At 43.3% G+C, this 23,500-nt stretch overlaps 1 protein-coding gene across 1 annotated transcript in view; it reads left to right on the top strand.

The window, feature by feature from the left end:
* The window catches only part of Cntnap2 (contactin associated protein 2), a 2,202,731-nt gene that overhangs the window by 1,941,864 nt on the left and 237,367 nt on the right, over positions 1-23,500 (top strand). The window contains exon 17 of the mRNA XM_060380093.1: positions 15,840-16,058. Within this exon, the coding sequence (XP_060236076.1) occupies positions 15,840-16,058 (219 nt within the window). The remainder of the gene's footprint in view (positions 1-15,839; positions 16,059-23,500) is intronic.

Genomic DNA, 23,500 nt, shown 5'->3' with positions numbered 1-23,500 from the left:
TCCTGGGGCAGAGACGGGGAAAATTGTGTGTCATTCTTGCTCAGTGATAAATGTGTGGATTAGTAAGAAAAGTAGGGTTGTGTGTGTGAATTTTAAGCTATAATAAGGTCAGAGACCTTCCATCTGCCATTCTAAGAGTCAACAGTGTCTCTGCAGGCTCAATATTTTTATAAAAACAAGCACTCCAAGAGAAGAGTTCGTGCTACAGTCAGTCAGTGTGGATTAGTAATGCTGGGGAGCAGACGCAGCCAAGGATGACACTCGAGACCAATTAATTCAAAGCTGGTTTCCAAATAAAACAGAAGAAGATACAATAAATCAGGAGCCGAGCTTCATTTAAATACAGTGAATGACTGGCATAGTTTACTTAAAACAACTCAAACCAAGAAATATCTCAAAAGGCCAAAGACAACTAAGGAAAAGTACAACAATGTGAAGGTTTTTACAAGCCATGAGACAAACATTGTGTCACTGAAATCGTAGAAGGAAGCATTAGCCAACTGCTGTCAACTGGAAAGCCTAGAGATGGCAGAGTTGGAGAATTTATCTTTTTTTAAAGGCACTTGAAAATGTTAAAAAATAACTTAATAACATCCCTAAGAGCAGAGAAAAACAAAAGTCTTACATAGAATCTCAGGTGAAAGCAGGAGTCTTTCATGGGCTAGTGAATCCTCTACCAAGCTACAGCAAAAGCCTTCTCCTTGTTTTTTGAGACAGAGTATTGCAAAATTACCTCCAAAGGCCTTAAACTTCCACTCTTCCTTGCCTTGACCTCCAAAGAGGCGGGAAGATAGACCTGCACCCTCAATCTCTGCTTTCTTCATACTCTCATGTTAGACTAAGGTCATGCATGGCTAAAACACATTCCTACATAGTTCAAGAAAAGGACATTCACTTCTATCTCAATCATATTCATTTTATCATCTTTTTGTCTTCATTTCCTATTAAAGACACATTTATAAGGATATTGAATTCTATAAGTTTCTGAGTTGGGAGTTCAGAACACAGGCTGTATTTTCTACACACACAACACAGTATGCAGCACTCAAATTCCACAGTCAACCATAAAGAGCATTGGCCTCTTTGCCCAAACTGCAGGGGCCAAATGGAGGCAGGTCTTGTGCTCTGGAGGCCAGGTGAGCTAGGATGTTAATGCTGAGGAGAAAAGTAATTGCTTTACATGTGTCTACGTCTTGAGCTTTTACTCAACACAGTTGTCACTATGGGGAGTTTTTATTTGCCCTTATCATATTCAAAACACGGTCCTGTAAGTAACAGGCATAAACCAAGTTCAGGATCATGTCCCTGTCCCAAGGGTTCTCACTTGGCTCCTAGACACTCCTCTTTGTTCTCTAATGTCTAACAAATTCTGCTCATCCACTCAAATATAGTATTACAACCTTCATTTTTAAAGAAGTATTTTGTTTTCTCATTCAAAGCTTGATATTGGAAATAAAGTACATCACTGTCATACTATCAAAATTCTGGTTATCTGGGGAGGCTAATCTAATACTCTGGGGAGGTATTGTCTTAAAAAATGGGGGATTTTGATAAAACCATGAAAGAGTTAAAAATAAGAAATATTCTTATTTTGGAACAAGATGAGTTGCTGTAATCTATCCCCAGGTTTCACTGGTTTGATGGGAATCTATATGGCTACCATTCACAAGTCTATGAAGACAATACACAGGGTGAACTGAAAATTCAGCCTCCTTCTCTTTTGTGGTCCCACTGTGTCCTAGTGCCTGGAAACAAGAGAATTCAGTTGACAGGCAAAGAAAGGGGGTCTGTGGGATGGACTGTGTTCTCTTAACACATTCGCCCAGAGTAGAACACGTATTTGTGCTCTTGGCCCATTGCTGAAAACTTGGCCCATGGCTCTACCTAACTAATTGGGGACTGAAATGCAGCTCCTTCCTGCAGCTCTGCATGGCAACTGAGCTACACAATTTGCGAAGAAAGCGCAGTCCCAGGTAATAGGTCACCCACAAGGTAAGCCTGAGCCTCAGCTGAAGGAATCCAAGTACATTTCCAGAGGACGCACCCTTTGCCTCCGAAGGACAGCAGGCATATAAACACAAACCCAGAGCCGAGAGGATAAGTAAAAGAAACGGGAGGAAGGGGGTAATCAAGGCAGACACCAGCCAGCAACCAGAAATCACAGAGCTGAAGCCCTAAGAACATTAGAAGATGCCTTTCTTTAAAGAAGTGACCCTTGACACGTCTGTGTTGTTTCACAAGGGGAAGCTAACTAGACCCAGGGCCCCTTAGGAAATTACCCATTTTTCTTGTCTTTGTGGATAGTGTTAAGATGATCAAATTTGGTTTTCTGCGTCTTTGAATTTGATTCCTCTGATGAGAACTAATGCGAATTCCAAATGACTTCTCACGAAGAGTGCGGATATTTAGTATTCTGTGAAGTCTTTCTGGGTGAGTGCAACCAGAGCCCATGAATAATAGAAGCGGTGCATATCTGTCGAGTGTAATTATAACAGTGAATTATGCTCATCCCGCGTTCTGCTTCCTGTATACATTAGTTTAACACTGGAACACGCCGGCTAAAGACCTGTGAGGATTTGACTCTGAAAATAGCGTGCCCTTCTGTTTAGCCTTTTTCTTTGAGACAGAGTCTCAATGTAGCCCTTGTGCCTAGAACCCAATGAGTGAAAGAACATGACTGTGGACTTGGGATCCTCCACCTCCCGCGTGCTGGGATTGCAGCACGAGCTAAGGGGGCTGGTTTACAAGGGGTTCCAGGAATTACAAATGCCAGGCAAGCACTCTCCCAACTGAGCTCCACATCCCCAGCTCATATTTAGCCAATGTTAGTAGAAAAAAAAAATTACATCCGACTTAAAACATATTTCACAGTAGAGATTAACCACTATTTTTTGAAGTTTCTAAAAATTAGGAAGAAGTATAGAGAAATGGTTTTATTTAAAATTCCTCTAGGGGCTACATTTAAATGAAATCTTGCTCTCTGCATTTTGATTAGCTAATTGGCCTGATTATATGCTTGTTAAAATGATAAGATTAGGTTGCTAAAAATGCCACCAATCTTTGCAAAGGAACGTGGAAATTATTCGATTATAACTTTCAAAGTATACAAATATTGTTTTGGTGCCGTCAAGTGACCTGAAAATCCACAGAAGCAAAAAGGGACTTTTTAAAAACTGTAATTCAGGATCCTGATGTATTTGAATTACCACTTGGTGCCTACATTTTAAAATATTTTCTATTGATTTATAGCATTATCTTTGCAAAAGCGAGGTTATGTGAGTCAGTTTTCATGTAAGAATATATTAGAAGCACATTTTTATGTTAATTTTTTAAAGCTCTGCAACAGTAATTTTTTAACTATAGGCAAGGGCCATGTCAAAATGCCAAAGAATGCATATAGTTTGAAAGAATTAAATATTTATAACACAACAACAAATTAAAGCTAATATTTTTGAAATACACCTTCTTAAGAATTTCTATTGGCTGGTGTTCTGGAGTTCATCCTGTTATTCCATGGCCTCCTGCATGGCAATAAATATATTGTTGCATCGACAAATAGGAGCATAGGCTTAAAATGATGGTTAAGTACAGCACCTCAACCAAGTATTCCCTTTGCCAGCAAATCTCGGTTGCTGGGCTTAGCTGTTTTTATTTTTTTAATTTATTTTTAAATTTTATTTATTTATTTTATTTACATTGGTGTTCTGCCTGCAGGTATGTCTGTGAGGGTGTCAGATCCCCTGGAACTGGAGTTACAGACAGTTGTGAGCGGCCATGGGGGTGCTAGGAACTGAACCCAGGTCCTCTCATAGAATAGCCAGTGCTCTTAACCACTGAGCCATCACTCCAGATCCATAATTTGTTTTTGAGTGTCATACACGAGTTCTGCATGCACATCATTTCTACCCCACACTCCCCCTGTCCAAGTCCACCTGTGTCCTCCCAACTCCTCCTAAAATCCCTTCCTTCTTCTTCAATTATTATCAGATCACACGCACATGTAACTCCCTGAGTCCATTAGTGTTACCCATATGTACTTGTGTTTGGGGATCACCATCTCTGAGAAAACCGATCTTCCTTCGCTCAGCCGTCATTAATTGCCTATAGCTAATCATCTAGGAGGGAAATCTCCGCCATCCGCATCACACGTCAGCTGGTGGTGTGATTGTGCAGGTCTTGTGCAGGGAAACGTGTCGCTGAGATTTAATGAGAGCAGCTTTCTCGTCGTATAGCAGACGTTCTGGTTCTCTGTCGCTTTCAATATCTCCTCTCCTTTTCCCGAGTCTTGGCTGTGAGGATTATACATGTATCCACGGGGGATAAGAACTTATTTTCTGCACTTTGACCAGTTGGGGGGACGGGGGGGAAGCTCTGGAATAATCTTCATTTTTAATGAAGGGTAAGAGACAGCCTTATCTGTGGGTGTGATGATAGTATTTAGAATACAGTTAGAAATTCTGTTGATTTAGAAAACTGGTAGTAATAAGTTCTCCTCTGGGGCCTATGACTTTCTCAATCATGGGTAACTGCTAAGTTTATAGTATCAGGCATGAAGCCTCTCTTATTGAGGATGGGGCCTTGAGTACACGTAGGCAGCTATTGGTTGCCCTCAGGTTAGAAGAGCTACCATTGCAACACGGAAGCTGTCTTGCTGGGATGCTCCTTTTGCGATTCATAGGTTATAAAGCCAGATTGAACTATTGATTGGTTTTTTCCCTTGGCAACTTGCATAGTACCTTTTGGTAATATCAGAGCAAGTCCTCCTGGAGACTTCTGGGTCAGTTCCAGTTCTGTTCCTCCATGTCATCTGTCCAAACTGTGTGCAATCATCAATCATGGGGTCTGACCTTCAAGTTCCTGGAGGCAAACAAAGGCATTGACAATAAACTATATTGTTTGGGAGATCTCTTGTACTGTCCAAATCAATAAGTTAAAGGAAGTTTTCCCATGCCTGGCTGGCACCAGAGCTTTCCCTGGGTAATCTACAGCTGTTGTAGAAAGCAATATCATCCTGAGTGGAGAAAAAACTCAAAGTAACCCTGTTAAAATCAAGAATGAGACAGAGATATATATTCTATTCATTCCTTTTCAATATGGTGCTTAAAGCCCTAACTAGAGCACTAAGACAAAAAGAGAAAAATAAGGAAAATACAAACAAGGGACGGTGAAGTCAAGTTATTCCTACTTGCAGATAGTTTAATATTATACATGAGAGATTTCCAAAAGTTCCACCAGCAAACTTCGAGAAATGACCAACATTTTCAGCAAAGTGACAAGGCACAAAGATCAATTTAGCGATAGTCTCTGTATAACAATAACAAATATTCTGAGAAGATGATCAGGGGAATACTTAAATTCACAATAAGCCTCAAAAAAAAAAATCTAGAAATAAACCTAACCGAAGAGGTGAAAGACCCCTACAGTGAAAACTTTACATCTCTAAAGGAAGGGATTGAGGAAGACATTAGAAAGTGGATGGTCCTCCAATGATCCTGGATTGCTCATGGAAGCACAAAAGACACCAGACAGCCAAAATAACCCTGAGCAAAACAAACGTGCTAGAGGAATCCCTATACCAGATGTAAAGCTAAGTTACAAAGCTGCAGTAATAAAAAAAAAACATGATACTAGCACAAAACTGATATATAACTCAACGAAAAAAATAAATAAATAAATAAAAGACCCAAATATGAATATGCCCAAACTACAGCCACCTGGTACTTGATAAAAGAAATAAAAAAAAAAAATACACTCTGGAGGAAAGGCAGCATTTTCAACAAATGGCACTGGGTAAACTAGATTTCCACATGTAGAAGAATAAAATTAGACTCATATCAGTTGTTCTGCACACCAATCAGCTCTAAATAGATCCAAGGCCTCAATGTGAAATTCTCCATCACACCACACAATGGCACACCACAAATTTTCCTATGTACCACACGACCACTGTGTCACAGTGACCGCAGGCATATGGAGGCAAGAAGTCAACATTCAATGTCTTCCTTCACCTGTTTAACACCGTGTAGTTCGAGAGACAGGGTACTCTTGCTCCTATGTCAACCAGCCCCAGGGAAGCAGGAATGATAAAACAGGAGACTGCATTTGAAAAGGGCAGTGGGGGATTACCCAGGAGGACGTGCGGCTAACAGAGGAGCCTCTTCCCAAATCTTGCCCCCACGTGCACTTGGCGCAAGTATGTGGCGTCATCCTGAGGCAGAAGCTGGCAACCAGCTCACCAGAGCTGCTCTCTCAAAGGATCTATTCCAAAAAGAAAACACGTCCCCTTCATTTACCAAATCAGGAAAATAAACATAAACATGGCCGTTTGAACAATGTACAAACTAGTCCTAAAAGATTTCATCCATGTTTTATATGTGCAAACTTTAGGGAGGCAAAATGTTTATTTATGTAATATATACAAGAAAGCTATGTGTTCAGCAGTCACAGTCAGAAGCCAAGAGTGTTTTGTGATGGGTCATTATCATTATTTAACAGTCTCCATTTTCAGAGGAATGCTTTGTTCAAGCAGTGTTTGGTTGGTACAGCCATCGGGAATTTGTGAACTGCTTTCTGTTATTTCTCAGATGTGGAAATATATGACCTCAAGGATCTAGCTCTTCAAACAGCTTTCATGAAACACTTATCCTAGGAAACTTCCAACACCGAGCTTCAAAGACCTAACGTTTTTAACATTTGACCCCTAGATTCCTCTAATACCCAACACTGATGGAAGATTAAGAACAAATTAAAATAATCATAACTAGTGAAAAACTAACAAAATAATGCAGATCAGTTACGTCTCTATTGCAGTGATTCACAAGCAGAAGGAACTTTTTTCATTTTATTAGCATTTATTTTACAAACTAATGGGTCTCATTATGATATTTATATGTGAATATAGTATACTTTGATAATCTTAAATCCCTATTATGTTTTCCTACTCCTGCACAGCACTGTTCCCCTTCCTCTTCCTCCATGCCCTCTTTCTACTTTCATATACTCCTCTCTATTCTGTTTTTCTTTAACTAATCTCATTGTACATACAATAAATAAGCTTACAACTTCCATTTAGCATTGCATATAGATCAACAGATGATACACAGAATAGATAGATACACAGACAGACAGATAGGCAGGCAGATGATAGATGGATGATAGAGATTTATGTCTTTAAGGCTGACCACGTGGAGATGGAGAACCAACTGGAGGCTCATCCCTGAGGAAGACTGCTTCTCCTGCTCTCCAGAGTCATTCATTGCCTGTAGCTCTCGATCAAGAGCTAGTCTTGTGAGATTCCCCCCTCCATCCACATTGGGATTTCAGCTGGTGTTACCATGCACTCCACTCCTGTCTCACTGTTTATATTTAGCCTGTTTTGGTTCATGCCATCGTTTCACTTTCCCCCACTGCCCAGCACTCCAGTGCTCTGTGGCACTGGTGTGCTTGGTGCACATTTCTGGTTATGTATTGAGTCTGTAGCATGCAGAATACATCTTCATTTAACACGTTTAGAATTCTTCTTAAAGAAACCTGTCTGCAATCTTACGGGATGAATATTGAAGGAATTTTCTGAAAGGGGGGGTGCTACAAAAAAAGTGACCTCCAGGGGGTGGGGGTGACGACTCAGTTTTACAGCTACCAGAAAACAGGTGACTCACTGAGCTCCCTCCTAGCAGACTTCTCCACAGCTCTCATCGGCAGCCATGCACTCTCAAAGCTCATCTATCCTTTCATCCTGGGCTCTTGCCTTTGTCTTGGGCTCATTAACAGTATCTCCTTCAGAACAAACATCCATACATCAGTTAGCTAAAAGCTATGGTCACTTCACCGACTAAAACATTGCCTCTTCAAAAACTCTAACTTCACTCTGTCAGGGTCTCTTCCAGCTCAAGGTCTTTCAGCTCTGGCTGACCCAAAATCTCATGATCCCTTTGACTTGAACTCTCCCAAGCCTTTAATTAGCCTGCCATCTCCGACATCAACTTAATCAGACTTACCCATTATATTGTATCAAAGCAAGTATCTCTTAGAAAGTATTTCTGTTTGCAGGGGGGAAGCTGAATAGCGTCAAGAGGACCACTTCTCTGATGTCCATCCTCTCAATCCACACTGTTTTCTATACCTAGGAAATCTTTAGGGATCTAGCTTATAGTTTCTCTATAGAAGTCGCAGCTCCCTTTATCACAAACACTGTAACCCTGTAGTCACCATCTGGGCCTTCCATCTTCTTGCATCTGGACCCTCTCTGACCAGTGCTGATCCCTGTGCTCACTCCATCCAGGGGGATAGCAGAAACCCACTGCCTGTCCTACACCAGCCATGTGCTATTGTTTCAAGTCACGTATCATTTTGATTGATTTTTTTTCTTTCAATCACATAGGTCCATTAATATTCAAAAAGTTATTCTCAGAGGTAGCTAAATGCATAGAGCAAACTAAAATTAGGAAGGCTTTGCATTTTAAAGGCAGTGCTCTGCCTCTGCCTATCAATGGCATCCTATTTTCACTCCCTTTTTTCTCAGATACCTTTGTTTGTGAAGTTAGGTTTTCAGTTATAATAAAAAGCTTAAAGGCTAAGATACATGAAGAGAAATATTTCTCATACTCAAGAGGTTATCGGGATTTGGAAGATTTTTAAAGCAAGTTTATAACACTGATTCTTAAGCTTGGAGAATTTCCTTGAAGAATTTCCAAAAAAAAAATTCAAATAAATTTTTCTGGCTCTTGTTCAGTTTCAGATGTGTTTAACACCCTTTTTTTTTTCCTGGTGTGAGTATGCATGAATGGCATTAAACCTCTCTACACTCACAAACTGACAAAGTGAAAAAAAAAGGTGTTGGTGCAAAAGCTGACGTGGTAGAGTTAGGAAAACAGAATTTCAGTATTTCGGTCTTACTAGATTCTGGAGACTCACAGCCTCGATGTCCTTATCTGGACAGCCAGAGTGAGACTGGAGACTGAAGTACATTCTCTGAAATCTTCAGCTTTTAATGCTGTCAGGTCCATCCGTTCCATGTTTCTGAATAGAAGTGTTGAGACTGGGGGAGGGGTAAGCAGTTCAATCCAGCGGAGAAATTACAAAGCCCACCATTTCCATCAAGTGGCCCAGTCTACCGACATGAGGTGCGTGCGTGGATTCCCACAACTCCCCCAGACTCGGTGATGTCCTGGAAGGCTCACAGAACTCCCAGAAGGCCTCCGTGCTCGTGAGAGGCGCAGTGTGACGAATGCAGGAGACAGCCCCTGGACCGAGCTTGCGGTCACCTCTCCCTGTGGAGGCAGGGACATCTTTCCTTCCTGTAGTTCTGCATGTGACAACATGTAGGGGCACTGAAGAGCTGGAAGGCTTCCCCGAGCCTCAGTGTTCAGTCTTCCGCGGCTCTCTTTGCAGGAATGATGAGGAGCGCAGATGTCTGCCCAGTTTCTAACCCCCGGGGGACAGAACTGTGCAACCCAAAGTCTACAGCCCACACACGCTATGGCGAAACGGGGGAAACGGGGCTCTCCTCTCAATGTGTATAACCTTGTTAATGAAAGAACTTAAGAACAGGCTGGGATGAAAACTCAGGGAAAATTTTCTTAGAGTTTAGAAAGAAAAGCCCAGAGCAGGGCAGGCAAGCTGTAAGTCTGAGTAGCTGCTCAGAGGAGGAGGCTGGAAAAGCAGAGGAAAAGCCATGTCATTTGTAACAAGTCACATGGCAGGAGGAAGGGGACAGAACACCACCTTAGGAAAACAGAAAAAGGTCGGAAAATACATGTCCAGGCTTTGACAAGTATCAAAACAACAACAACCACAAAGAATGTGTATATATACACATACATCGAAGGAAGGTTACACTTCTGAATAATTAAGGAGAAAGCCTAGCATGGTGAGATTTTAACAAATGGGGAGCAGATATGCTGGTTTCCAGAAGTTCTTTCAAGGCAAAATTTTGCAAGAAAAAGGAGAAGTGAAGCTCGTGGGTAACTAAAGACCAGGGTTGGGGAGGCTCTGCGGTGATGAGGCTGTGAAGAACAAAGCGATAAGCATCTTCCTGTGGAATGCTGCGTAGGGAGAGCGGATGATGGCGAGGGCGGCCCCTGGACCAGGAAGGGCTGGTGTGCAGGACAGTGGAGGGCAGCCACCTCGAAGGGGGACCAGTTAGCCTCTCTTCCTCTCTCTCTGCATCCCACAGTGACGTGATTTTTCAGCCCCACCCCACCCCACCGTTCTTTCTCTTGGCTTTCTCAAGTCTGCTCATGAGGCTAAAACTGTGCATTGCACCAATGACCAGTGTCTTCGTATGAATCTCAAGTGAAGTTCCACACTCTTCGGAGCTCATTTCAGAACAGACGAAACAGATCTCAGCAGTAGCTGGGCAGCTCTTCATGCCAGGTGCACACTTCCCTGTCTTTCCTCTGCTCTCCCCAACTGATTCTTCCCATCTGTTGTCTAAATGTTACCTCACGTGCTGGCAGAACTCAGCCCAGGGGGCTGCACTGTGGACAATGGTTCCATCTCTCTCTTAACGGTGTAAACCTGCAGTCATCTGCTTGTGGAAAGTCGGAATGAGTACACACAGCGCCACCTGCTGGAATTAGACTTCCATGGCGGGAGAGGGCTGCCGCAAAGGCCTTGCTCCCTGCTCACAGGCGAGGTGCGCAGAAGCTCTTCGGGCCTCTTGCGTAGTCCCTCGCCAGCATACACCAGGCTCGCTTCTTTCACTGTTTCTCTTTTCTACCTGTGATGGTGCAGTGTCTAAAACGATGAAAACTGGCTGTGTCTCATTTATTTCTTAGAATCTCTTACAGATTGTTACAGAATGTTGTAATTTGACAGGAGATTGTAGGTTTTCTGGATCAGAGGTTGCAGCCACGTTCTGAGTACAAAGACTCCAAAAGAACTAAAGATATCAGCTCACAAACAGCTGTAACTCCAACAACAGCGATTTGTCACCTCCGCAGGCACCTGTACTCACATACACAGTCTTTTTAATCCGTAAAAAGTCACTTTGAAAAAAGATTTACTTATTAAAAAATAGAAGAAAATCCTGAGGTATAAAACTCTGGAGATGATACAGGAGTTGGATAATGTGAGCAAGGACTCAGCGAACTCCCGTTACTCTCTGTTTCTCCTCGGTAGGCCTGATGTTTGTGAAGTGGTTCTAGCAATCTTAGTACTCACAAACTTCCACCCAATGTCAAGAGCAGAAAGGAAACCACTTTTTCCCTGTCACTCATGAGCTAAGAACCCTCTCCCCAAAGACTCTTACCATGTTCCATCGGCTGAGAGGGAATGTTACCTCTCATCCTAAGTGGGCTCCTGGCAGGGATCAAGAAGAGGCCAACCTTGCTTTGATTAGATGCAGAGTCAGCCTTGGTGTCTGGGATGGGGCTCCCCTCATCCCACTAAGGCTGAGGCTGAGAACACTTCCATTCTTGCAAAACAAACGAATAAACAGGAGAGACTAATTGCTACAAGAGAACTCCCCACAGGTCCTCCCTTTCTGTTTGTCTGCTGAGCCGGAGGCATACTTGTTTCATGACCAGGATAATGATGAACAGTGTCTCTCCACGGCCAAAAGCGAAGCAGGTTTGCCAATGGCACCTTTGAAAGACCATGGCGTTCTAAGTGCCCAGTTCCTCCACTGTGCATCTGACCCGCTCACTTCCTCTGTGGCATCCATGGCTGACCCAGGGGACTTTGGGGCAGAGGCCAGAAAAACCACTGTAACCCTGAAGCTCATGATGTCTGCTGTCTCTGACCCACGCTTCATGAAACTGTGGCCAAGCAACTTACTAGCTTCAGGAGAAAGAATATATATATTCCATATATATAATCAGTCTTCAACACTCCTGGAAGGATAATCATTCATGTTTGCTGCTGTGTTCTTTCCAGTGAGTTATGCTATATGCTTGTTTCTGGAAGTATCTTCATTATGTAAGAAATCCATTCCCTACGGACAGAGACAGACGGGGCAGCGCTTCAGCCTCCAAGTGAAGACACACATTAACTGAGCAGTGTCATTGGCTCTGCTGTCTCCTATGCTGCCTCTCTTTATTCGCTCACTGACTCTCTCTGTAATTATCTTTCTTGAAATGTCAGTTGCTCTCACCCAGAAGGCCAAGGGCAATCAGCCACAAACTGAATGTTAGAAGCTTTTAAAACACACTGGCTGTCTGCCTGGGAGATGGGATTTCTCAAAGGAGTCCCTTAGGAATGTCACGGCAGCTGACATTGAGTGACTGAAATGAGGGGACCCTTGCCTTCCCTTGCCCCTTCTACAGCAGAGCTGGAAGGGAGGGTCCTGGAACAGGATTGTTCGGGAAGGCTCTGGGCCCTGAGCCCCTCTTCCTGCACCCTCAAGAGAGTGAGGAGCAATAGCCAGGTCCTGGAAAACATCCTCTCCTTTTCTCGATTGAAGAATGGCTGTTAGGAGTGCAGAGGTCATGGATGAGTGCAGATCCCAGACCTCTTCACAGACGCGCCTTTGTGCAGTGGCTGGCAGTTAATTCAGAGGCTCACAACAATGGGTCAAGCACAGAGCAAAAGTGACTGTGGTGTTCTCAGCCATCAATGGGACTTCTGGGTCACAGCCCCCCAACTCAAGCCTTAAAGCACATCACACAGAGAAAACGGAAAGGTTGTAAGAGCCAGAGGTTGGGGAAGACCGGAGAGAAGGTGTCTTCTGGACTTGATAGGCCCCTTGCTCTCATATGCTCACAGCTGCCGTGGTTTCCTGTATAAAACCTGCACAAGACCAAGCCGGTCAACATCTCAGGGGTTCACAAAGTAACCCTAACGCTACAAGTTCCTGTACAAATCCCTACCCACAGCTGAGGAGGTATTGACAGTTGATGGCTGCCATGAAGGGGGAATCAGTTTGCTCTGTGGATGTGGTCCTGGTGTGTTGGACATGTTCCAACTGATGGGATAGATAGATAGATAGATAGGCAGACAGAGAGAGAGAGAGAGAGAGAGAGAGAGAGAAAGAGAGAGAGATGATAGATAGGCAGACAGACAATCATGAAGTTGTTGAAGAGTACAATCAAAACACAATACATGAGGTATGAAATTCTCAAAGAATAAATAGTTCAAACAACAAGGAGGATGGAGTGAAGAGAGAAGACAGGGACCTATTGTGTGACAAAAAATGTAAAAAGTAAAAACCTGCTGGTGCTTGGAATTTCTCAAAATGGTGACAGTTTAAGACCCAGACAAGAATTTGTCATAGCACGAGGGCAGCAGCCGAGGAAATGAGACCAGCATTTATCCCTTCCAGTCGAACCTGAGGGTAAAACTCAATTTATCACTAAATTCTATTTCCCTGATAGTAGTTGATTCCTTTAAAGCGAAACAATCTTTCCTACTCAGTCCAGGCACCCTTATTTTCCTGCTGTTCTGACAACTCACATTTAGGAATGTGTCAGCTCACGTGCACCACAACAGAACAGATTTCACGTGAAGCCTGGGCTACTTTCCCCCCATCCAGCGTATCTTACCTACCAAGAAGGATCAGTGAGCCTGCAGTCACGTGACAGTCTACCTGCATTCCCATCCTACTACCATGGCAACCGAGGGAGGTCACTAGTCTGCAAGTGAAGTCCTGTCCCGATGATCCTGGAGGCAGGGGCTTCTAATTCTAATCTGGATGAGACGATTTACCGAACTGTGTGTGAATCACCACAGGTGTTAAAATGAAGGTTCTCTTTCTAATGACATAGAGGATCAAAATTCCTTGGTACAATTAGGTTGATTAAATTGAGCTCTATAACTAATATCCCCATAGCTCAATAAAGTTACCGTAGCTTTCCAGGGACCCGGACACCGAGGCAGAGAACAGGGGAGCCCCTGAGAGATTCTGTCCCGCTGTGGTTTTTAAATTAGAAGTTGATTGCTTGTGACACTGTCCCAAAGAAACAGAATTTTCCATTAGCCCTGGGGAAAAAAATGACATATATTTAATTAAATGGCTTGGAGATTAGGTAGAAGGCTTTTTGATGGATAGAGGGGCGGCCGTCTCTGCACTCAAAGCCGGGAAACTCACTGGTGCACCACATCTTTAATGCTGAAAAGAATTCTCCAAGCCTAAGGGAACAAGAGGCGCGCGTGCTGCTTCAGCAGAAAGCTGCCTTCCCTGCCAGTCCTGAGAAAAACAGACATTCAAAACGTGTTTATAAAGCACTGGGTGGCCACTGAGGGACCTCACAGAGAGCTTAGGATGTGAAATTAAAAGGCTACTTATAACTAAATTTGACAAAGCAGCCATCAAATCCATTCACCTATTGTTGGAAGATGATTTGTTACAAAACAACAGAGGAGATCTCTGTAAACAAGAATGATTTGTGGTCAGTACTTGGAGGGAGGCTGTGAGCAGGACCTGGTGTCCCAGATGTGAACTAGCCACTGTTTGCAGCATTGTGCAGAGAAGGATTATGAGCGGTGGGGGAGGGGGAGAGGCTGCACATCCTTTGAGACATCCAGTAGTGGTCCAAATGAAAGATGCTGGTTACCACCATTGCCTGAATAACTCATAGACTCTAATGTCCAGTAAGGACTGTGAGGATTAATGGAATACTTTGGGAAGGCCTCTTAAAGCCGTAGCTCTCAATTCTAGCTCCACAGTAACATTCCCTAGGAAGTCCCCATGTGGAATATCATTGCATCATGTCCGCCTTCCCTTTATTCCCCACTACTTCTCCCATGTCTTCCCCTCCAGCCCCTCCTATGTCACACACCCCCCAAATTCCTCTTAGAACTGCGGCCTCTTCTTCTATGATTGTCATTGTGTCGAGTCGGAGAGTGTGTGTGTCCACCTCCACACACTCACGTGCCACCTGATGAGTCCAGTTAGTGTGGCTTTCAAGCACATGACTTTGGGGCTGATGACTTGGCATCGGATAACTAATCAGAGAGCCCATCCCCCGGGAAGGCTCTCTCTACCACTCTAGGCGTGCCTTAGTTGACTGTTGTCTAGGGGTGGGGCCCCACGGGATGTCTCTTGGTGTGGTTGTCCGGGTCTTAACTAGGCAGCCATACTGTTGTGGTATCATTGCTTCCCTGCCATTTCTAGGAGGCACAGTCTCAGAGCAGACCTCTGGGTCCTCTGACTCATAAAACCCCTCTGAGTCCTCTCCTCCAGTGTTCCCTGGGCCTTAGGTGCAGAACTTGTGTTGTAGATGTAGCAGCTGTGGCCGGACATCCAACCACGAGTGGCTTCCTGGGTTCTAAGCAGCTGAGGTTTTCTGAGATGTCTCCATCTGCTGTCAAGAGGAGCTTCTTTGATAGGGGAGGAGAACTACGGTTATCTGTTGATTTAAGGATGCGAATTCAGAACGGAGTTAAGATTTATACTGGTCTAGTAAAGTATCTATCAGGAGTAGGTTCTCCTCTAAGATCTATGACTTCACGAGCCCTGGGTAGTTCGCTAAGTTTCCACTACTCAGTGTAATTTCCTTCCTGTCAAGCAGGACTTGAAGTCAATTAGAAAGTGCTTAGTTACCACAAAGGTATGGCTGCCGCCATTGCACCTTTATCAACAAGTATAGCTTCTGGCCATCTTCCCTGGCTTTCAGTTTTCTTATCTGGGAAGAGCCGATGATGGCAACTTCTTAGATGCTTTTTAAAGATTAAATTAAGCAATTAAATAAATGCATGTCTTGCACACAGACCCTCCCGACCCCACCCCCACAAAGATAAACTTATTTTCTTCTTCTCGGTTAGTGACAATAATGAATTCATATTTACCTTTCCTCTAGTGGCTTCGCCACTGACCTGTGTAACATTCCTCTATAATCTACTGCTACTTGGTATCCGGGAGAAATATACTAATGTAGCTTTCATGCTTTCTGCTCCCCCAGCTGCCACAGAGGTGTCCTTTTCATTTGATGTTGGAAACGGGCCAGTGGAGATTGTGGTGAGGTCACCCTCTCCCCTCAACGATGACCAGTGGCATCGGGTCACTGCAGAGAGGAACGTCAAACAGGCCAGTCTCCAGGTGGATCGCCTGCCCCAGCAGGTCCGCAAGGCTCCAACTGAAGGTCACACCCGCCTGGAGCTCTACAGCCAGCTGTTTGTTGGTGAGTGAATTAAAAGACAGTCGTGACTTACCTCTCTGTTGATTTTAGGAACCTTCACGTGGGAAAAACAAACAGCCTGCAGGATGAATCTCTTGCCCATTGCATGGATGCGATGCCTGTCAATTAAAAGAACCTATAGCCAATGGCTGAGGCAGGAAATAGGTGGGACATCCGGCAGGCAGCAGGAATTGTAGGGTAGAGTCAGGCGGTCGAGATTCAGCCACCAGGATGTGAAGAAGATGGATGCATGGTCCCGAGTTCGGGTAACTAGCCACTTGGAAGAATGTAGATTGATATAATGGGTTATTTTAAGTTATGCACCAGTTAGAGAAGAGCCTAGTTATATGGGTTAGATGTCTGTAAAATAATGGCTGACTCTCATGAGTCAACTATTCCAAGAGCTCGGAGAAGGGAGGGGAAAACTTCTTACAACAGCATAAGGAGGAATGGAGATCGTTCGCACAGTGAGTGTCTAGGCCTCATTTCTTCTGTAAGACAGAAAAAAAAAAAAAAAAAAAAAAGAATGAGGAAGAAACCCGAGATGCCCAGATCTAGCTCTATGCCCCATTCCCTGCACCGTGGGGCCCTCAATTCTAATAAAATCAGAGTGTAGGCAGGGACATCTTTCAGGGATTCTCCAATTTCAGAAACTTTTAAGCTTATGATTTCAAAATTATATATGAAACCATCTGCTGTTTGTAAAACTTACAAATGGAAGGGAAGAAAGGGAAAAAAGGAAGGAGAAGGGAGCTGGATGGGCTCTATAAGCTCAAGTTTACTTGAAATGATAAATGGAGAAGGATAAGGAGGAAAGTAAGAAGAGAAAAAGAAAATGAGCCAAGGTCAACATCGCCTTAAAAGATAAATAGGAATTCATACTTTTCTCTGGGCAGTGATCTCGACAGAAAAGAATGCAGATTTCACCTGACATAGATTCCTCTTCATGGAAAAAAGGTTGATGTTTAACACAGCAGAAGGAAAAAATGACCTATGAAAACACTAGATTCAGCCACACAGGCTAATCTCTTTCACCAATATTTTTGCCTTCAAAAAATGAGAATTCCGTACATGACTATGTGCGGTGATCAAACCTACCTCCATTTCCTCCTCTAACTTCTTTCATGTCTTTCCGGCACCTTTCCTTCCCAAACCCATATGTTCTTTTTCAAACCTATCGAATCTGCTTAGTGCTGCCCGTTTATGTGTGGGTGTAGGCACCTGCTGGAGCTGGGCAGCCTCTGAGGGCTGCTTCCCCGAAGAAACTGCCTCTTCTCACAGCAGCCAGGAACTGGCACTAGCTTCTCGGCTAGGGGAAGGACCTCATGGCCCCCTCCTCCATCCATACTGAGACTTTTGTCTGGCCAGACCTTGTACAGACCTTGTACATGCATGCAGCCACAGCCACTGTGAGTTCGTGTGTGCCACCGCCCTGTTGTATCTGTAACAATTTCAATGAACTCGTCCCACTCTTACATTTTTCCCACCCACCATTTCACGACGCTCGGCAAGCCAGTATTTCTGCTTTTACTACACCCCAGATTAACCCAAACTTATGTCAAGGTAATCATTATTCACATGGCTTCTTAAATCTTTGATATTTTCTTCTAATATCACTTATACTTTAGGAACATAGCAACATTGCCTTAGTTGTATATAAAGAAACCGGGTTTGAAGGATTTGGTGGGTATGAACCACCGTAGACTCCCTCTCTGGGTTTCCGGTAGTTCACCAATCAATTCTTTCACCTGTGGCAATCTACCATCAAGAAAACATTGGTGTAGCCTGTTTGCTGGTCAATTTACCACACCCGTCTTCTTAAGGTAGAGACGCCATGGGTTAGTTAACGTTAAGAAAGGGCAGAATCCCTACAACGCTTTTCATTGTTGTGTTCCCAGTACATGGAAAATATTGGGAAGCCATTTTTAGAATCACAGTTAGCTCTCCACTACTCCCATGTGTTTTAGGCAGACGATGGGGCAAATGTAGCAGAAAGCGAGCTTTAAAAGTGACACTGCTTTTTGTATAAGCCACATGAGTCAGGGCCCATAGAAGGAGTGATAGGTTTAAAATATAGTCACCAGCAGGGCTGGAGAGATGGCTCCTCACTTGGCAGCACTGGCTGTCCTTCCAAAGGACCCAGGTTCAATTCCCAGTGCCATATGGCTGCTCACAATTATCTGTAATTCCAGCACCAGGAGATCTGATACCCTCACACAGACAGGCATGCCTGCAGAACACCAGTGTAAACAAAATAAAAATAAATAATAAAGTATTTTTTAAAATATACTAGCTATGTCACACCTCCTTGTCCATCTGGAGGACTTTAAGTCAAAATCTCACAGAAGTTACTGATATTTATTGTCACACTCTTCATGATATGGAAGTTACAGTAAGATATATATCAACAGATGGAGGGAAATGTGGTGTGTACACACAGCACAGTTTTATTCAGCCTTAAGAAAGGACAAAATTGTGTCCGTTACAAGAAATAGATGAAATGAAGATCATCATACTAAGAAAAATGTGTCAGACACAGACAGAGAAATATCATGTTTTCTCTCACTTATAGATCTTATATTTTGTAAAAAAAATCACTTTTATAGATCTGACATGAAAGTAAAAATTAAGTCTGCCTAGGGAAATGAGTAGGAAGAGTGGGAGGGAGCATGAGAGAGAACAGAGAGGTAAACATACTCAAAGTGCGCGATCGACTTCATGAAGCCTGTCACCACAGACAGTGAATACACCCCAGTTTTTAAAAGACCCCAAACTCCCTGGGAGCCCAGTACCTTGAAAATTTTCCATCGGGTGGTATGTCACAAATTATACATTTTCTTTTATATTAGCTAAATAGTCCATCGGGAATACATTTTACTTCAACAATGTATCATACCCTGATGACCAGATCTGAGTTTCTTTGTAAATTCAAGCCATCCCCAGAATGCTGGACATCATCTGCTTGAGTGTCATCATAACAGGATTCTCCTTGGCTCGTCTTCCTGACTTTTCTCCTAGATGGAGAAGTCCAGCTCCAGCTCTGCACCTTTCTTCCCACTCACCAGAATTGCCTAGAGGAAAGTTGGAGACCTGGTGAGACATCCTGATTCATTTGAAGGAAAATGACTTAGAAATAACTCATTAGAAAAGAAGAAAATTGGAGGGGAAGCCTGAATTCCTCAAACCAATAAAATGTAAGGGGCAGGCAGAATAAGAGCCTTGCTAGAATAAAGAAAAATACAAAGAGCTATCTAAGGAAAATGAGGAGAAGGTAATGTCTCCAGAGGAGAAGTTTTATGAAAAAGACAGTGTCAAATAATAACAAGGACCATTAATTTTTGAAAGCTATAATCTTTGGATCTAACAATAATGAAACCATTGGTGACCTTACAAAGGGAAGTTTCCAGAGAGTGAACTAATGTCCTGGGTTAGCAACTTATTGTCACTTGGTAACAAAAGCTAAGTCCCCAGTTCCGGTTTTTAATTTTCTGTTATCTTAGAAGTGGACACAAAGCACGTGTCCCAGGCGTGGACCAATTGAAGCAACCCAGGGAATATTTTTCCCCAGTAAATGCCCAGGCCAGGGTCAGCAGAGAGGAGCATTGTCTCCAAAAGAACAAGTTTAACAAGTTTAAAATCTCCCCGTCCCATTTCTTTAACCAACTACCATTACCTCCCCTATCTTATCTCATCAGTCTAGTAAAAGAGCTAGATACTTTATTCCCAAGTTTCTTTCAACTTTTTGAACATGTTCTTAGTAGGGGTTGAACATGGCCTGGTCAGTCAGCATTCACACAAGGCTGTGTGGTCACCAGCATGGGCGTTGAACCCTTCCTCTGCCTCTTGCCAACTCTGGGGACTAACAAGAATTTATTAAGTAGCTGTATGTCTAGGGAAAATACAATTTCTGTATTCAGTGAGGTTACTGCATATAACTTAGAATTCAATGAGGTTGTTGAATGTAAATTCTTCAGCAGGGCACTTGGAATACAGACAACACAACTTTAATGCGAGATACTTTTCATACCCTTTACTATTTGCCCCTTTCATTTTCTTCTTCCCCTGTTCACTTAAAGGAACATATCCTAACTTACTCATCCTCTTCCTTCTCAATATACCAGCTTGAGATGTGACTGTCTCACTGTGTCTGCCCTAGCAGAATACTCTCATGCAGAACTGTCCCCCAAGCATCACCTATACCTGCCACAGTGGCCACAGAGCAGCAAACTGGAGCCCAGGGATTTCCCCCAGTAGGACAACAAAGCAGACAAAAGTTCATTGGAAAATTTCACCCCAGTGTCACCATGTGCAGCTAAGACATGGGGCAGCACCCCCCATGTCCTCCCCTAGGGCTCTAGGGAAGAAGGGTGTTACACAACTTAAATGTGAAAGAGTCAGAGGTTGTTCTTAGCTATGTAGACAGAGGAGATACCAGGGAGGCCCAGCCTCCACCACTCCCATCCTAACAAAGCCAGGTTCACATCTTTTGTAAAGCAACTGAAGAAACAGAAAAGATATGTTCTGACTGGATATCTAAATATAATTGGAACCTGTCATCCCAAAAGAGCTAATGTGGGTCATTTGGAAGAGATAAGAGTCCAGCCATGGTTCTGGTCTAGTAAAAAAGTAGAAGGAAAAAAATAAATTAAAAGCAATGCAGGAATTAAAAAGGAGTTGCTGATATTTCTGAATAGTGGAAGAAACTTTCATCCATTTTTTGACACAAAATAAGGAGCTAGCACATGGAAATATCCCAGCATGGCCTGGCAGATCTATTTATACCACATGATAACTAGAGTTTCAATCAGGTTGGGTGTCCAGACTCCAGCCCTGCACTGAATCCATGGGCCAGGGCTTTCTTAGGAGGACAAAGGCTAACAAACACACCCACGCTGTTATCTAAGCCTGAAAGAGGCTAGGTCAGCCCAAGTGCTCTGGCACAGAAAAGAACCAGAGAGTGAAGCCCAAGCAGCTAGGACCCCAGTGACAGCTGAGAAGGAAGGAGGTATGTATTGGTCTCTAGTATGGAAGACACCTGTTGGCCCCATTGGCAAGTATATGCCATAGAAGGGAGCTGAGCGGGCTTATTAGAAAGCAGACTAGGGTATGGTCATCCTTCAGCCAGCAAGGTACATGAGCCACAATAGATGACTCTTACCAGATATTTAAAGAGGAAGCCAGAGATCTGAAATCTGCTTCCTAAGCTTCAGGTAGACACTGACCACTCAGAGGAAGGCTAAGAACCAATGTCCAGGCTCAAGGCACATAGCTCAAACTTCCTCAGAAGTTAAACAGTGGTATCTCTGTGAAAGGTGTTGCTCAAAATAGCTGAGAAATCCTTCTTAGGCCTCAAGTTCTTTGGAGTTATGTGAGGAGCCAAACTGACTACATGGTAGGAGAACCACTGTCTACTGAACAACTCTCAGGGATACCCTTCTTCCCCCAACAGTATTAATCTACGGCCTTCTATCACGTGGATGGCAGTGCAAGTTCACAGAAAAACCAAGGTTCATTAAATGATTTGTATGTAAATGAAGACTGGAGACCTGGGAAAGCTCTCTGAGCTAAGCATGGCAGGCAAGGCGGTGAAACAGCTCAGTTTCCTTCAACTCAATAATAGGGCTTGTTTGGTCAGCTGCTCCTCAAGCATCTGCATTCCAAATTCACAGATGAATGACTTAGCACCATCTGAATGCCAAGTGATGGAGAGAGCAAAGAGAAAGTCAACAAGGGGAAGGACACAAAGCAGAAAGTTGGAATTCCAGTCATAAAGTACTTCCAAATCTGTAGATGACCAAAATGGCCATCTCTCAGACTTAGAAAGTTAAAAGTTAAAAAAAAAAAGTATACAGTGCCTAAATTTCAGTAATTATAGCAAAAGATATGCTTAGGCCCCTATTTTCTGCAAGCTTGGCTCACTAGCAACAACTTGAGTGCTAGCTCAGAGGTCAAGGATAACATCCCAAGGCCAAGAGCAACACCCACTTTACTTTCTCTTAAGACTTTACCATATAGAAGCCATTGCTGCTTCCCGTTTCATTTACACAAGGAAGAAACTGAAGCTAAAGATTAGTTAATCCACCTAATGTCACAGGTCAAGTGGAAGACGGGAAGAGATTTGATTGCCGATAGTCTGACCAGGGAGTCAGCCCTATCTATCCATCTTGTCAAAGCAAAGACTGTACCTGACAAAGATCCCCAGGCAAGGAGAACTCTACAGAAGACCATTGCAAGGAGAGAGAAAAGGCTGGGACTCAGTCAGGGCTCAACTCCACCCCAAAGAGAGTGAGAGAGATTTATTTTTACTTGGCTGGGATTGTGCTTTCCATCATATTTAAAGATCTGTAAACATTCATGTTTCAGTGCTTTAAAAGTTGTGATGGAGAGGCTCACAGGCTGGCTGTGCTTGTCAACTCACTGTACTTAAAGAAAGTGTGAACTTTCTCCTGTCTTCATGAGTTGGGTAATTTTATAACTTGGAACAAGGGATCACCGGTAAATTAGGATTCTGACCTCTGAAGGAGATGAGGAGATGAGGAGATGAGCTGTCACCTTCATTGATGTTTACATTTCAAAGGATGGATCCCAGAGGAAGATATTCTTTTGCCCTGTGAATCCTTTAAAAAGCCTTTGCAGGAAGTTTTGCAACCCCAAAGGCAGCTAAGCACTGCTCTTGAGTTATGGAGTCTGTAGTAGGAGCTTGGGCTGGACAGGAATTGGAAGTCAGTATGGTCATGAGGCAGCCCTGGCAGGTATTTTCTGAACAGTCAAGTCTCAGTAGGAAAAGGCCAAACGAGGTTAGGGATCACAGTTAGCCAGAGAGATGGATTAGCAAGAGAACTTCATGCAAAAGCAGTTTTCTTCCCTTTCCCTGACGAGACTCCTCATACAAGATTCTCTGTGATATATATATATATGTGTGTGTGTGTGTGTGTGTGTGTGTGTGTGTGTGTGTATGTGTGTGTGTGTGCGTGTGCGTGTGTGTATGTCTTTCTTTCCCTCCCTCCCTACTTCCCCTTCTCCTTTCTTTCACCCCTTTCTTTCCTTCCCTCCTTTCTTACCTCTTATCACTAAAGCCCTTAGAAAGATTGTCTTAAGTTAGCATGGTCTGTCTCTTGCCTCCTTGAATACTTGCTTCCATGGCTCTGAGCTCTCTGGCTTTTCTTCTTGCTCATTAACTACCAGTTTAGTATGTGCTGCATTCTCTTCCTCACTTGACAAGCAAGTGTTGAAGTGTCTTCAGTGAGTCTACACACTGTCCTGTAAAACTGTATCCCACCTAACTTCTAACGGCTTTTAATACTATTTAAGCCATTGACTTAAATCTTCAGACCTTGCTTTTCTCATGACTTTTGGATCTGTCTGTCTTGATGAAGATTTCTAGTGAGCATCTCAGAATGAATATAGCAATAAAGAATCTTAAAGTCTGCACCAAGCCTCTGCCT

This window comes from Meriones unguiculatus, chromosome 3 (genome assembly GCF_030254825.1).
Source record: "Meriones unguiculatus strain TT.TT164.6M chromosome 3, Bangor_MerUng_6.1, whole genome shotgun sequence".
Taxonomy (NCBI): Eukaryota; Metazoa; Chordata; class Mammalia; order Rodentia; family Muridae; genus Meriones; species Meriones unguiculatus.
The sequence above is the reverse complement of the archived record's forward strand: the minus strand, read 5'-3'. Positions and strand labels throughout refer to the sequence as shown.